The sequence below is a fragment of the Leishmania donovani genome, chromosome 16, assembly GCF_000227135.1.
Source record: "Leishmania donovani BPK282A1 complete genome, chromosome 16".
Lineage (NCBI taxonomy): Eukaryota > Euglenozoa > Kinetoplastea > Trypanosomatida > Trypanosomatidae > Leishmania > Leishmania donovani.
In genome coordinates this window covers 107,656-120,480 of record NC_018243.1, presented here as the reverse complement: position 1 = coordinate 120,480, position 12,825 = coordinate 107,656, and the positions used below count along the sequence as shown (strand labels likewise).

Here is a 12,825-nt window from a genome sequence, read left to right as displayed (position 1 = left end):
TTTGCTTCTCTCGTTCGCTTTTCAGTATTGTTTCGCCTTGCATGGTGTACTGACTTTGCCACCGGCCGCGGGCGCCAGGATGACATCCCCTGCAACCGCGCTACGCGATGCGGCGCTTACGAGGCGACAGGAAACCATCCTCTCCCAGCTGCACACGCGCTCTCATGGTCAGACGCCATGGTGTGTCACACTGCAGGCAAGGCGCGCAGAGGCCAGCAGAGCACGGGTGATGGACGAAAGAGGGGTGACGAGACCCAATACGAATCAGCCTCACCGTGCGTGTGCGCGAAGAGCATGCGGTGTCTCCTGCGTCCGACCGGGCCTGTACGATATGAAGCACAGATGCCGAGGGCATGGCGAGAGCACCCCCCCCCCCCAAGCTGCACCACGGAGTCTTCCAGACCCCCGTGTGGAGAGCCTCCACACCACTTTGTGGAATGCCGCGGCTGGAGGTGACTGAGAGCAGAGGCATGGAATCCAGGCAGTGTGGACGAGGTCTCAGAGGACCCTGGCCGGAGGCTGGCCAACGTACTCCTCGAACCCATGCGGCATGCGCCTGGAACACCCCCTGTTACTCGCACCACGGATGCCCACCGCCTCCAGCCCTCAAGCAGGGCCCTGGGCGCTGTGCGCTTGGGTCAAGGCATGTCGTCCACGCGATTCTCTCCGACTGGCGCCGATCTGGCAGCACGCATGCGAGAGAGGGATGGGAAAGGACAGAGAGAGCCCGCAAGACGCGTGACCCGATTCAACAGCAGGGCGGCTCATCCATGACGACGCAGGATGTAGCCAGGGGTGCCACAGCGGTAGATGGGTTGTGGGTGTATGTGTATGCGTATGCTAGCTTGTTCGCGACGAAAGGGCACGCTGAGGGAAAACTGTTTTCGCTGTGTCGGTAGAGCGGGACGACAGCGAACGCCGCAGCCTCACGTGCTTCTCCTCCTCGTCAGGGTGGCGCTCCCGGACGACTGAGCTCAGGGCGGCGGCACGAGAATCACGATGCCGGCTCTGGTGGCCGGATCGAGGCGCACCTTTGATTCGCGCCCGTGCCCCTCTCCCTCTCTCTTAGCGCACTGCCACGTGCGGGCGCGCACCCAAGCGCGGTCGCTAGCGCAAGCACAGCCGGGCAGAGCCGCGCCTTTCTTCACTATCACCCTCTTCTCCTCGTCCACGCCTCTCTCGACCCTCTCTCCCGACCAGAAACTTGTGGACACCACCTTCTTGCCAGACCTCGGCGTAACCTCCCCTCCCTCCCCCTTACACACTGACGCTTCCAAGCATCATGTCGGACCCGGCTGCGCTGGGGGGGGCGCTGCCGTCACCGCCAAGGAGCCCGCCCGGCTTATTGTCGAGGACGACTGCGGATCCTACGGCTGCCGCTTCGCCTTCTGACCTCTCCGGTTGTGCGAGCCCAGCACTAGCCACCACGACTGCGGTGGACTGTGCGAAGCGTTGCCGCGACGGTGCCAAGAGTGTCCTCTCCTTCACACCGTTCCGAATGGCGGAGAAGCGGTACAAGCTGTACGAGTTCTCGCGGCGCGAGGCGCGTCGTCGACCGCCTCCTCCGGAGACGGACCTGACGGATGTGGTGCAGCTTCACGACCTCGATCGCAACACTGACGAGAACAAGCGACTCATCCATCGGGTCGTTCTGCCACCAAAACCGCAGCACAACGAGGGCGCATCGCTCTCGGCAGCGGAAGAAGCTCAGCCAGGGAAAGAGGTGTTGTGCTACACCTTTGCTGGTGTCCCTGGCCTTCTGCTGTTCCCTGGCGTGCTGAGCGAGGCGGAGCAGCAGCGCTGGTGCAGAGAGGCGGTGCTCGACTACGGCGACTCGGCGAAGCACCCGAACATTCTCAGCACCCACGCCAAGGCGCCTCAGAGCACGTCCTGCTATCAGCCCCCCATGCGGTGGGCCACGCTCGGGTACAGCTACGAATGGACGCGGAAGGTGTACCACCGCGACCGCTACTCGACGTTTCCGTCTGCACTGCGTGCGCGGATGTGCAATCTCGTCTCGCTCGTGGCAGAGGTGCAACAGGACGGGTTCTGCTGTGCCTACCCTGACGTCTACGAGCCCCAGACGGCGATCGTGAACTACTACCCTGTCGGGTCGATGATGATGTGCCACCAGGACATTAGCGAGGAGACGCTGGAGCAGCCGCTGATGAGCTTGTCGCTGGGCTGCTCCGCCATTTTCTTGATGGGCACGCAGTCTCGCGAGGATGCCCCGTACGCGTTTCTTCTGAGGAGTGGCGATGTGGCAGCCTTCACTGGGCCCTCGCGGTCGGCGCTCCACTCGATACCGCGCATCCTCGACGACTGCCCTGAGTATCTGACGTTGCCGGAGGATGAACTGACGGAGGCGGAGCGACACCGGTACCAGCAGCACGCCTACTGCGCGCGCCCCACCTCCGATGGAAGCTTCTTGCGAGTGGAAAAGGCGATGATGACGGCGGAGGGGCAGGAGCGATACTGGCGCCTTTGCATGCGGCATATGCGTGTCAACATCAATGCACGGCAGGTGTACAATGAGCGGTGCCCCGCTCTCTTCGGTGCGCCACGCGATCTGGCGCAGGGGAAGGGCGGCATCGGCGCAGGCTGAGAGGGGGAGGCGCATACGTTGAGTGCGAATGCAGCGGAGCTCGTTGTTTTGCGTGACGGCGCGAGCTCGTCTTGGTGTCGCTTTCTCTTCGCCCTCTTCTCCTCGTCCCCTGGAGGGCCTCATCGACGGCGTCGCTGTCACTGCTGTCATGTGTGTTCGCAGCGCAGACTGTTTCCCTTTACCCACCTACCCCCCTCCACACACACTCACACCCACCCACACACGCAAGGACGACAGAAACACGCAACGCAGTGGTGCCAAACATGCACACGCCGGAACTCACGCACAAGCGCGGAGGTTTGTGTGTGCCGCGCCAACGCCGCTTGCGGCTCTCATGCTCTGCAAAGACGGAAAAGGCTAGAGGAGAGGTGGCCCTCCCTCAACCCCCACGTGTGCGCCACCCCGCCTCTTTGAAAGCACCCGCCGGCAGCAGACATCCTCCTCGTCGTTTCCCTCGACACTCTCTCAGTCTGTGCGTATGCACGCCGCTCTTACCCCCCTCCCCTCGTCCTTCTCCGTCTCGCGCTGCGTCGCGGCAAAGTCGGCCTTCATCCCATCTTCATTTTTCCGCGTCGAGTCGAAGTGCGGACTCGCCACCGTCTCCTTCATCGCGTGCGCACCCCTACACGCAGCCAACTTGACAGGTGGCGTTGGCGACACATCTGCGCTTTACGTTTCCTTTTTATGGCGTGAGTGTGCCCTCTGGTCGGAAGCCTGTGGACCCCCTTCTCGCCCGCTGACGGACAGCGGCCAGCCGACCTCACCATCACGAAGACGTCTCTGCGTGCGCTCGTCGACCATTGCTTCTTGTTCGCCTCTCCACCTTCCCCGCCCACCACCCACTGGCACGCGCCACAGCACGTAAGGGGCCAGAGGCAGAACTGAAAGATGTTCCTGGAGGTGTTCGTTGACCCGTTTGTGCTGTTCTGCACGTTGTGCATCCTGACGCCGTTGTTTGTCGCCCGTGACGCGCTGACTACCGAGATGGTGCAGGCGTATTTCAGGGAGCCAAGCACAGCCTGCGCACTGGCCGCCGTCCCGGCTGCGTGGCTGATCGGCATCGGGTGGCGCTGGCGCGTTCATCGCTCCCTCCGCCAGCGAAAGGCATACCAGGAGGCGCACAAGTCCGAGATGGATCCTCATGAGCTGATCAACTACGATAGCATGATGGCGCCCCTCACCTACGAGGAGCGCACCCGCGCGCGGTGGTACCTACTGAACGGCATAGTCGTACACATGTTCATGGATGGCTGCGTCGGCGTCTTCAAGACAAACCCGTTGCTTGCGGAGAACTACGCAAAGGTCGACGCGCGATACGCGAGCGAGCTTGGCAGCCTCAACGGCTCGGCCGTGCACGTGGTGTCGCTCATAGAGCTATTCGTCAAGGGCCCTCTGTGCGTGCTCTTGTACTGGGCTTTCCAGGTGCGTCACCCCATGCGCGACGCCCTCGAGTTTTTCGCGTGCGTCACGCAGGCGTACGGCACAATCGTGTACCTCGGCCAAGAGGCTATCAGCGGAGCGCCGAACCTCGACGTTGACCACGACCTCACCTTCAGCCCACACCACCTCTTCTACTTCTGGTTCGCAGTCGTCTTGGGCTGTGTGCTGTACCTGCTGGTACCCGCCGTGCTGGGCTGGCGCAGCTACGTGCGGCTGCGCAACCACTGCACTTTCTACATGCAGCACCACTACAGTCGCCGCAGCGATGGGCGTCGCAGTGGCAGCCACCTGGCCCCGCACATGTGAGCGCGGTGGCAATGTGAGGTGGGCGAGGGCAGGGTTGATGGAAGGCGACGCTCAGGAGTGTCTCCCAAGAACAGCAGTACCGTGTCGGAGGACCAGCTCGCATCTGCCGGCCGGCAAGTCGACCACCAGATCATGAAGACTCCACTTTCTGGGACCAGCACACGCGCGCCTCTGCTCCTGTTCTTCCTCAGCGTCGGGGGCGTGCGTGGACATGATAGAGCCATCCCTTGCACTATGTTGTATTGCGTTTCTTGTGCGTGTGTGTCTGTGGAGGTCTGACCTCACTCCACTTGCCACGGCTGTGACTACCACAGAGTATTCCTTGCACAGCAGACGGCACCATCCATTTCCGCCACCGGCACCGCCGACGCGCGTCGGGCCTGAGGAGATGTGACGTGGGCAATGCTGTGCAGCTGCGTGTTCGCCGCCTCTCCGCTCCCTGTCTGTCCTTCGTCTCTCGTCCTTGTCACCCTTTCGTACTCCGCTCTGGTCTTCCCATCCGCTCTTCCCTCGCTGTCAGCCTCGCGGGCGCCGCTCCGTGAGTTGGGCCACACGTGTTGACGTCTGTCTTGCTCGTGGGCGTATTCGTGCACCCTTCGCATCGCGCGGGATGCGAGCAGACTCGCGTACCCGCGCATCTCCCAAGGCCACTGCCCCCGTCCCCCCCTCCCCCCGACTCCCACTCCCACTCTTCCCTTTCGCATACACGGCCCAGCACGGGCAGACGTGACGCACGCGATGCATGCCACGCTTCTGCGCAGTGCGATACGCACGGTGGTGCCGCCCCCAAAGGCCTCGCCGCTGTCCCGGTTTCTTCGCGAAAGTGCGGCGCAGAGCGTACCCGATGCGGACGACTCTACGAAGATGACGAGTGAGCCCCTGACCAGCTTGCTGCCGAAGGGGTCCTCGACGGAGAGCCACACCTTGCTCTCATCAGTGCCGGTGGGCGTGTTTGAAGGCCTGAATCGACATGTCTGGGTGGATAGTAAGCGCAGCTTCTGCCACCTCTGTCAGGAGACAGTGGGTAACGTCACAATCCACAGCAGCGACCGCGATCATACCAGCATGCTGTTTTTCCTGCTGCTCTACACGGCATACCCGAGACACGACTTGTTGACCGAAGCGGCGCGAGCCCCGACAGCAGGAGAGAGGGCAGCCGTTGTGGTGAAAGATGGGACCTGCGCCTCGCAGTCGTCTCCGCCGGCCGAGCACAGCAGAGCCGTGGGTGTGCCTCGGCCGATGTCCGCTTCGAGAAACAAGGTCGGCCCGCTGTTCACCCCTAAGCATGTCCTCAGCGGGGCGAAACGGCACTTTCCATCTCTCTTCCGCTACGTTACGGACTGTCGCACCACGGATCGCCTACACGTCGTCGACGATGCCGTGCGCCGTGCCGAGCTAGAGGCGCTCTTGCTGTACCTCGCGCACCCACCGCACCAGGCGCTCTCGCACGTTCTGCAAGGGCAAAGTCCGAACGGCTTCTGGTACAACGGCGAGCGCATGTGGAAGGCGCACATCAGCCGCATCGTCGCACAACTGTACCCACCCATGTCGGCTGGCATGATGACCAACTTCACCCAGAAGTGCTGGGGCCGCACTAACGGGGAACGGCTGTACGACGCACTCTGCCTGCACCGCATCAAGGCCTACCACGGCTGGGGTCCCTTCGAGAGCAAGGAGCGCAAGGCCTTCTTTCTAAGGCATCTAATCTGGGAGCTGCTCTGTGTCGAGGTCCGCGACGAGGTGTCGGAGGAGGCGAAACTGTTGACGTCGCTGGCTCTTCGGCGGCTTGCGTTCGAGATGGTGTTCTTGCAGTCAATGGACTACATGGATCGAGTGCAGCGTGTGCACGAGCTGCTGGGCAGCCCCTCACTAGAGGAGCTCAAAAGTCTTAACGCGCTCTGACGTACACATCCCGCATGCACACACGCGCCACCGGAAAGCCTCGCGCTTCCGTGTGATGGGGAATGCTGCACATGGCTCTGTCGTCGTCTTGGCCGTGCCGCGGGATGAAGGATGGGAGGGTGAGCGAGCGAGCGACGCCGGCGCAGGCGAGGTCAGCGTATGGCTGTTTTGCAAGCTGCAGTGAGTGTAGGCACGACCCCGCCCGCAACTCCTTCCCAACACCATCCTGTGGCCCCCCTCCCCTCCCCTCCCCTCCCGCTTGCCGTCATCTGTACTCTGTTACCGCGCCGTCGCTCGTGTTTGGTGCACCGTTATCACTCTGTGTGCACTTCGTTACAGACTTACGCCCCTCCTCCCCCTCCTGCGATGCCGATGTGCCTGCGCCGTAGTGCGATGCAAGCGTATCGTTGAAACGAAGAGGGGATTCAATCGGGCCTATGTTAGTGACCGCTGGCGAGGGTGTGGGCGCCTTGTGGCACCGAGCCGCCGACTGCCCCAGAGAAAGAGAAAACGAAGGGGCGAAGGATCGCGATGGCCGTGGAGCCGCGCTGGGAGAGTTGGTGACACGTTTCTCTGTGGTGGCGCACGAGGAGCGCCCACACATCGGCGTCTTTCGTCGCTCGCTTCCTCTGCTTGACGCAGCTGTCGTCTTGCCGCTCTCTGATGCATCCTCGCCAACGCGTAGGCCACACAAATCGAGGATGCAGTTCACTTGCCTGGCACCAACAGACGCGCACTGCAAACGTGCGCGAAACATGTCTCCCTTCTTCTTCCCCTTCTTCCACATCCGCCGATCCGTCTCGTCCTCTTCGTCGTCCGCTCCGCACTGGACTTTTCCCCTCCGACTTATCGCCCTACGCCCCCACGCATGCACATCTATGCATGCATGCGCATCAACTGCGCACACAGTACACAAGGGCGTGTGCGGCGCACGTGTGCTCCTCCCCCCTCGCCCTCTCCCACTCCCCCCATTGCACACACGCAAGCGGATCTACTCGCTTTTCTTCTTCATAGTCGTCATCATTGCTCTGCGCGCGTGCGCGTCTTCTCTTTTCTAGACTCGGTTGCTGTGCAGCCCGTGGCGTGAGCGCGGCGTGCGTCGGTGCGCTCTTGAGGGCTGCCCTACTCCCTTGTTTTGGCCTTTCCCTGCTGCAGCGCGTATCATCTCTTTGAAACGAAGGTACCGCCGCCGTAACTTAGATACAGACGACGGGTGTGTGAGGGACGTCACAAGAGTGCGTCACGCCTTGCTGCCGTCTTTCTCGTCCCCTGTCCTCCTTGTGAGCGCTCGCTGCTGAAAACGTCTGTCCATCGAGGGCGGCGCACATTCTCCGCCATGTACATCCTGGAGCTTAACTACGGGGATGGCGAGATCCACCGACATTTTCTGCTGCCGGACCAGACATACACGCTGGGCAGGAAGACGTGCCGCATCTTGCTTCCAGTGGCTGAACCGTCCATCTCGCGCCACCACGCCACCATCTTCGTGGCGCCGATGCCCCGCTATAGCGTCCTGGACCCCTCGGCGCAGCTGGAGATCCGCATCGAAGACGTATCGAAGCACGGCACTTTTGTCGACCGCGAGCGCATCGGGAAGGGTAACTCGCGATTCTTGTACCCGGAGGACCGCATTCGACTCGGCCTTCGCGTCACGGCGCGAATCATTCCGGTGATGCTCGTGCTTGCCATCTCGCCAGACTTAACAGACGCGAGTTTAGACTTAGTGCTGGACGCGTGCGTGCACGTTGGCGCCCTCGTCGTCGAGGACTCCATCCCGGCGCCACTGTCGTACTACGAGCAGCACATCAACTGCATCGGCTTTCTGTACGTTGCGGAGGATAGCTTCAGGATGGAGGAGACGATGATGACGGCACTTGGGCACGGTTACACGCTCGTGACGCCACAATACATCGCTAATTTGGTTCGCAGCCTTGAGAAGAAGAGCACGCTAATGCCGGGAGAGTTTCCGTCGCCCTCCTCGCCACTGCCGGCGTCTCACACGCTGCGCGGCGTGCATTACCGCCCCCCCGCCCATACTTTTTTCTCAGTCACGGAGTTCCTGTCGATTGGCCGCCCGATGATGGCCGAGATCTTCCGCGACCGTACATTTGTGTTGCTAGAGAGTGCCCTGGGGGAGACCTACAGTGAGGTGCTGCGCCTGTTTGGGGGCACCGTAGAGGCGGTGGCGCTGGATGCCGTCGCCGCATGGCGCTCGCGGCAGTCGTCCTCACCACCGTTCCCGCTGACCACCGTCGTGCTCGTCGGTGAGGCGGACTTCCGCAGTGTGTCGGAAGAGGTCATCGAGCGCGGCGGTGGTCGGGGGTTGTTCTCGACGGAGCACGCGCGCCCCGTCATCTGCGGTTATCTCACCATGTACAAGTATGGCGTCTGCCTCATACCAGAGGAGAACGTGCACCTCGCGCTTTACCGTAATGACCTCAAGGAGCTGAACGCGAAGCCGGGATCGTGCTACCTCCAGCGCACCGCCGATGACTTGCTGGCCGACGCGGCGCCGTCTTCTGCGGACGCTGCCCCGCTGCTCGGGCGAAGCGGAACGTTCACCGGCTCGAGCTCAGCGAGCCGCCGCGGCAGCACCACCCGCGTGTCGGAGTCGCCGGCTAACGCGTCGCCATCACCAGCGGCGACGATCGACCCGGCACCGGTCCTTGCCAGACGCTCGTGCGAGCCCTCCTTCAATGCCGGCTACTCACCTAGTCGGGCGGACGAAGATGGCAACTCGCCGGCAGCGGCGCGGCCGGCAACCGCCGCCCCGACGACGGCTACGGCGAACTCGACTGGGGACGTGCGGAGCTGCGACGGCTCTCGCGGCGCCAGTCCTAATCCCCCCAGCTCTCTCCACTCTGTTCATAGCGCTGGTAAAGCGTCGGCAGCTCGAGAAAAAAGCTTGAATAGCGTCTCCGCAGGTCCGTCTCCCTACACTGCGGCCCCAGCCACCACGTCCGTTGCTGCGGTGCCGCCATCAGCGCACTTGAAGGGGGCTAGCCACGCGCAGGATACAGCTACCTCATCCACCCAGTCTCTGCTGACGTCGGTGGCGACAACTGCGTCGTCGTCAGCCTGTACTGGCGGCGGTAGCGGTGCCACCACCGCCTTCCGATGCGGAGACAGGCCTGCCTCCGCAACGTCCGCAACTACGGCGACGATCGCCCCGAGCGCGGCGTCGGCGCCGCAGCGCCTGCGCGTCAATACTGCCCGGCGCAACTCGCACCCGTTCTCGCTCTCAGCCCGGCAGCGCGACGGTGGCGAGGAGGGCGACGACGAGGAGTGCACCAACAACGGCACCGGCGGCGTGCTGGAGCCTGAGGAGGCTGAGGGTTCTCACTTGCACCGCCGCGGCGCAGCCTCGTTGACCCGCCGCTCACGCGGCGGTCTGCGTCGCTCCAGTATAGACAACACCAATACGATGCTTCCGCTGAAGAGCGAGGGGGTGGTGCGCTTGCTCTCCTGTACTGGCTCGGCGTCGCAGCCACCTGGCGCTGCCGCGGCTGGAAGCGCTCGCGGCCACCAGGCATCCACAGCACTTGACGAGCAGCCCCAGCGACGGCCGCATGTAAGCTCCGAGGAACGGCGGTGCAACTCTGCGCGTGGGGTATGGCGCCGCTGCAGCAACATCGAGGATACCGAGAGCTCAGCATCGAACGGCGCCGTGCCCCCGCTGACGTCATCGTCTTCCACCTCTCTAGCCACAGTCGGCCCCACGGGGAACACGACTGCCGCCGTGGTGGTACTTCACCGCGCAGGACAGCCGAAGAGCGTCCCTGCGCCAACCGCACTAGTAGTCGCCGCACCGGCGGGCGAGCCTGCGCCATCAACACGGAAGCACACGGAACGCATGAACGGAAACGCGATCGGCAAGGGCAGTGAGGCGGCCCATCCGCCGCTCTCCATCCGCCGCGGAGAGCAGCGGTTGGTCAGCGCGCCAGCGTCAGCACCCTGCGGTGGCTTTGCGCGGCTGAACTCATTTCTCGACCTCGTCCGCAGTGGGAGCTATCACGACACCGAGCGGTGCACGACGCTGGAGCACGATGTTGTTGTGCACACCGCATCGAAGGTAGGTGTGTCGCCGCCGCGGCAGCGCGTCGAAGCGGTGCGCATCGGATCCGCGTCAGGGCGGCGTATGCCGCTCTCCCGCGACTTTGAGCGTTCTCTGTCTTCTCACGTCGAACCCGCAGAGGGTAGCGTTGACGATATGGGCAACCTACGCAGCGTCGTGCGGTGCGAGTCTCTTTACAATGGCAACCGGCAACTGCCCGGTACCACCGCCCGCCCTGTCTCCGCACGGCGGGCATCGTCTTCCTTTCAACGCTGTGACAGCTCGCAGATGCGAGAGATGCCCACGCCGCGTCGTCTCATGACCCCGCGCTTGCCCAGCAGCGTACCACGCAGCCGCGCTACCCAGGCACAGGGCAGCGCGCAGCGCAGTTGGTCGCAACTCGCCACCGACGATGGCACGACGCACAAGACGAGCATCGGCGCTGTGAGGGAGGGCCGCACCGGTGGCGCCTCGGCGCGGCGCGGGAGCATTCAGCGACGCCGCGGGAGCCCCACCCAAGGCAACGGAGCGTCATGTGCCGCGACGACGTCGTCGAACCTTTCCGTGGCGGCACCGGTTCCGGGCCTGCGCAACGGCAGTGCCACCTCAGCCAGGGCTACCACGAATAATGTGACGGTAGAGTCGTACTTGCAGATGAACAGGGAGTTGCACTCGCGCTGCCAGCGCTTCATGAGCAACTTCCTGGACAACTTCGTAAGCGACGCGGAGCGGACTGCGCGGTGCGTGGTGCGACAGACCTACATGGATTCCCCGAGCAAGCAGATGCTGGAGGACGGGATGGAGCGCGTGTTGGAGTTCGTTTACTACGTCAATGGCACCTACCCTGACATACCGGCGATGTACAGCACCACCAGCACCCGCGCCGCGTGTCAGCAAGTGTGGCAGAAATCCCACTACGCCCTCAGCAAGATCAAGTCCTGCTACAAGACAGTGAACTGCAAGGTGCCATCGGTGCTGACCCGTGCCTGCGCCGCCCTCAGCACACGCACGGTGCCGCTCCCGCATCAAAGGCGACTCACCTCCGTCACCGCCAGGGCCGAAGCCGGGCCATCGCAGCGCATGAGTGCCTTTTAGGGGAGGAGAAAGATGCGCACACCCGCAGACGCAAGAGGGGAAGTGAAGAAGAGCGGCGCGGAGGCGAACCACCAAAGGGCGCCCGCACACGGCGTGTGCCTGCCCGTGCTTGCGCATGTCTCTGTTCTCTGTGTCTTTTTCTCTCGTCTGCCGAGGAGAGGGAGGGGAGGTACGCGTGCTTTCTTATCCGAGAACGTTGCTGATGTGCTCTCTGCTCTCCTCAGTGGCGCCTTCGCTCGCTTTTCCGTTTGTTTCACGTCCTCACCCTTCGGCGTGACGGGCGTATTCGGGATGGATTCCTGTGAACGGGGCGTGTGGGGTGGGGGTGTGGGGGGGGGCCTCCTCCTCTTGTTTTGCTGTGCGCGCATCTTCTCTCTTTATTCGCCTTCGTTTTTTTTTCTGTGTTTCGTCTAACGTCTTCATGTCCGCCCGTCGCCCAATGCTGCCGCGTTTCCCTGACCGTCATGCCTCCGCGCGCGTCTGCGTGTGAGTCTACTCGACAACATGGGCTGTTTTCAAGGTCCCCTCCCCCATCACCTTCGCGCCCTCGTTGTGCGTGCGCGTTGGCGATCGCTCACTTCGTATCTAGCTTGCTCTGGTAGAACCCGCCGTCTCCGGCCCATCCCTGTAACCCAAATCACATTTTTTCTTACAGCCCCCCCCCCCCCCCACCGCCCGAGCCGCGCGGCTCCGCATCCGCCATGATTGTTGTCGCCCAGCTCGTAGACTGCGGCAGACTCCGTTGTTGTCGACTCGACTTGGCTGCTGCTCTCACGTCTTCTCCGGCTCTTGCCCTTCGCCTGAGTACTCTGGCGTGCACTGTCGAACGCCTTCCTACGGTACAGCAGCGGTGCTGTCGTGGCCGCGCGGTCCGCTCGCGCGTGATGCGTGCCGTTGGTGGACGGTGTGGCTTGGCGAAAGAGAGTGGACCAGGGCCGTGCTGCGGCAGTGGCTCAGGAAGTGATGATGACGCCACACGCGATACAGCGCACACGCCCCATACTCCCTCCCTTCACTCGCTGCCGTCGTCTCTTGCGGGCGAGCTGGGATGCGCACACCCTTTCCAGGTGGTAGTGGCAGGCGTCGCTACGCCGTGCCACGCCGCGGCGCGTCTTTGCTCCATCTCTTCCTTTTCGTTTCGTAGCGCACTTCCTTTATTGATCGCCGCATCCCTTTAGCACTGTGCGCCTGCGCGTGCGCGTGTGTGTGTGTGTGTGTGTGTGTGCCTCTGGCGCACTTCTTCTTGGTTGGTGAATAGAATCCCCGAAGTAAGGCCCCCGGCGCCTTTCCCTATTTTCTTCACCGATGATCGCAGGAGGAGGAGGATGCGTGGGAATCATGAAGGCCAACAAACAACGGCGCGGCAGTTGCGCAGAGGATTGTGAAGCGCGACAAGGCAACGCGCACGCTGCGCCGAGGAGAG

At 63.0% G+C, this 12,825-nt stretch overlaps 4 protein-coding genes across 4 annotated transcripts; all 4 read left to right on the top strand.

Annotated features, from left to right (window-relative positions):
• Positions 1–1,498: 1,498 nt before the first annotated feature.
• LDBPK_160360 (hypothetical protein, conserved) lies at positions 1,499–2,605 on the top strand (the record flags this gene model as incomplete). The annotated part of the gene is made up of 1 exon (XM_003859676.1): positions 1,499–2,605. One exon carries the CDS (start codon positions 1,499–1,501, stop codon positions 2,603–2,605), a length of 1,107 nt encoding a protein of 368 aa, XP_003859724.1.
• Positions 2,606–3,841: 1,236 nt separating this feature from the next.
• On the top strand, positions 3,842–4,351 carry LDBPK_160350 (hypothetical protein, conserved; the record flags this gene model as incomplete). The annotated part of the gene is made up of 1 exon (XM_003859675.1): positions 3,842–4,351. One exon carries the CDS (start codon positions 3,842–3,844, stop codon positions 4,349–4,351), a length of 510 nt encoding a protein of 169 aa, XP_003859723.1.
• A 738-nt stretch (positions 4,352–5,089) lies between these two features.
• LDBPK_160340 (hypothetical protein, conserved) lies at positions 5,090–6,253 on the top strand (the record flags this gene model as incomplete). Its single annotated transcript, XM_003859674.1, has 1 exon — positions 5,090–6,253. One exon carries the CDS (start codon positions 5,090–5,092, stop codon positions 6,251–6,253), a length of 1,164 nt encoding a protein of 387 aa, XP_003859722.1.
• Positions 6,254–7,589: 1,336 nt separating this feature from the next.
• Positions 7,590–11,402, top strand: LDBPK_160330 (hypothetical protein, conserved; the record flags this gene model as incomplete). The annotated part of the gene is made up of 1 exon (XM_003859673.1): positions 7,590–11,402. The coding sequence occupies one exon, from the start codon at positions 7,590–7,592 to the stop codon at positions 11,400–11,402; it is 3,813 nt and encodes a 1,270-aa protein (XP_003859721.1).
• Positions 11,403–12,825: the final 1,423 nt, after the last annotated feature.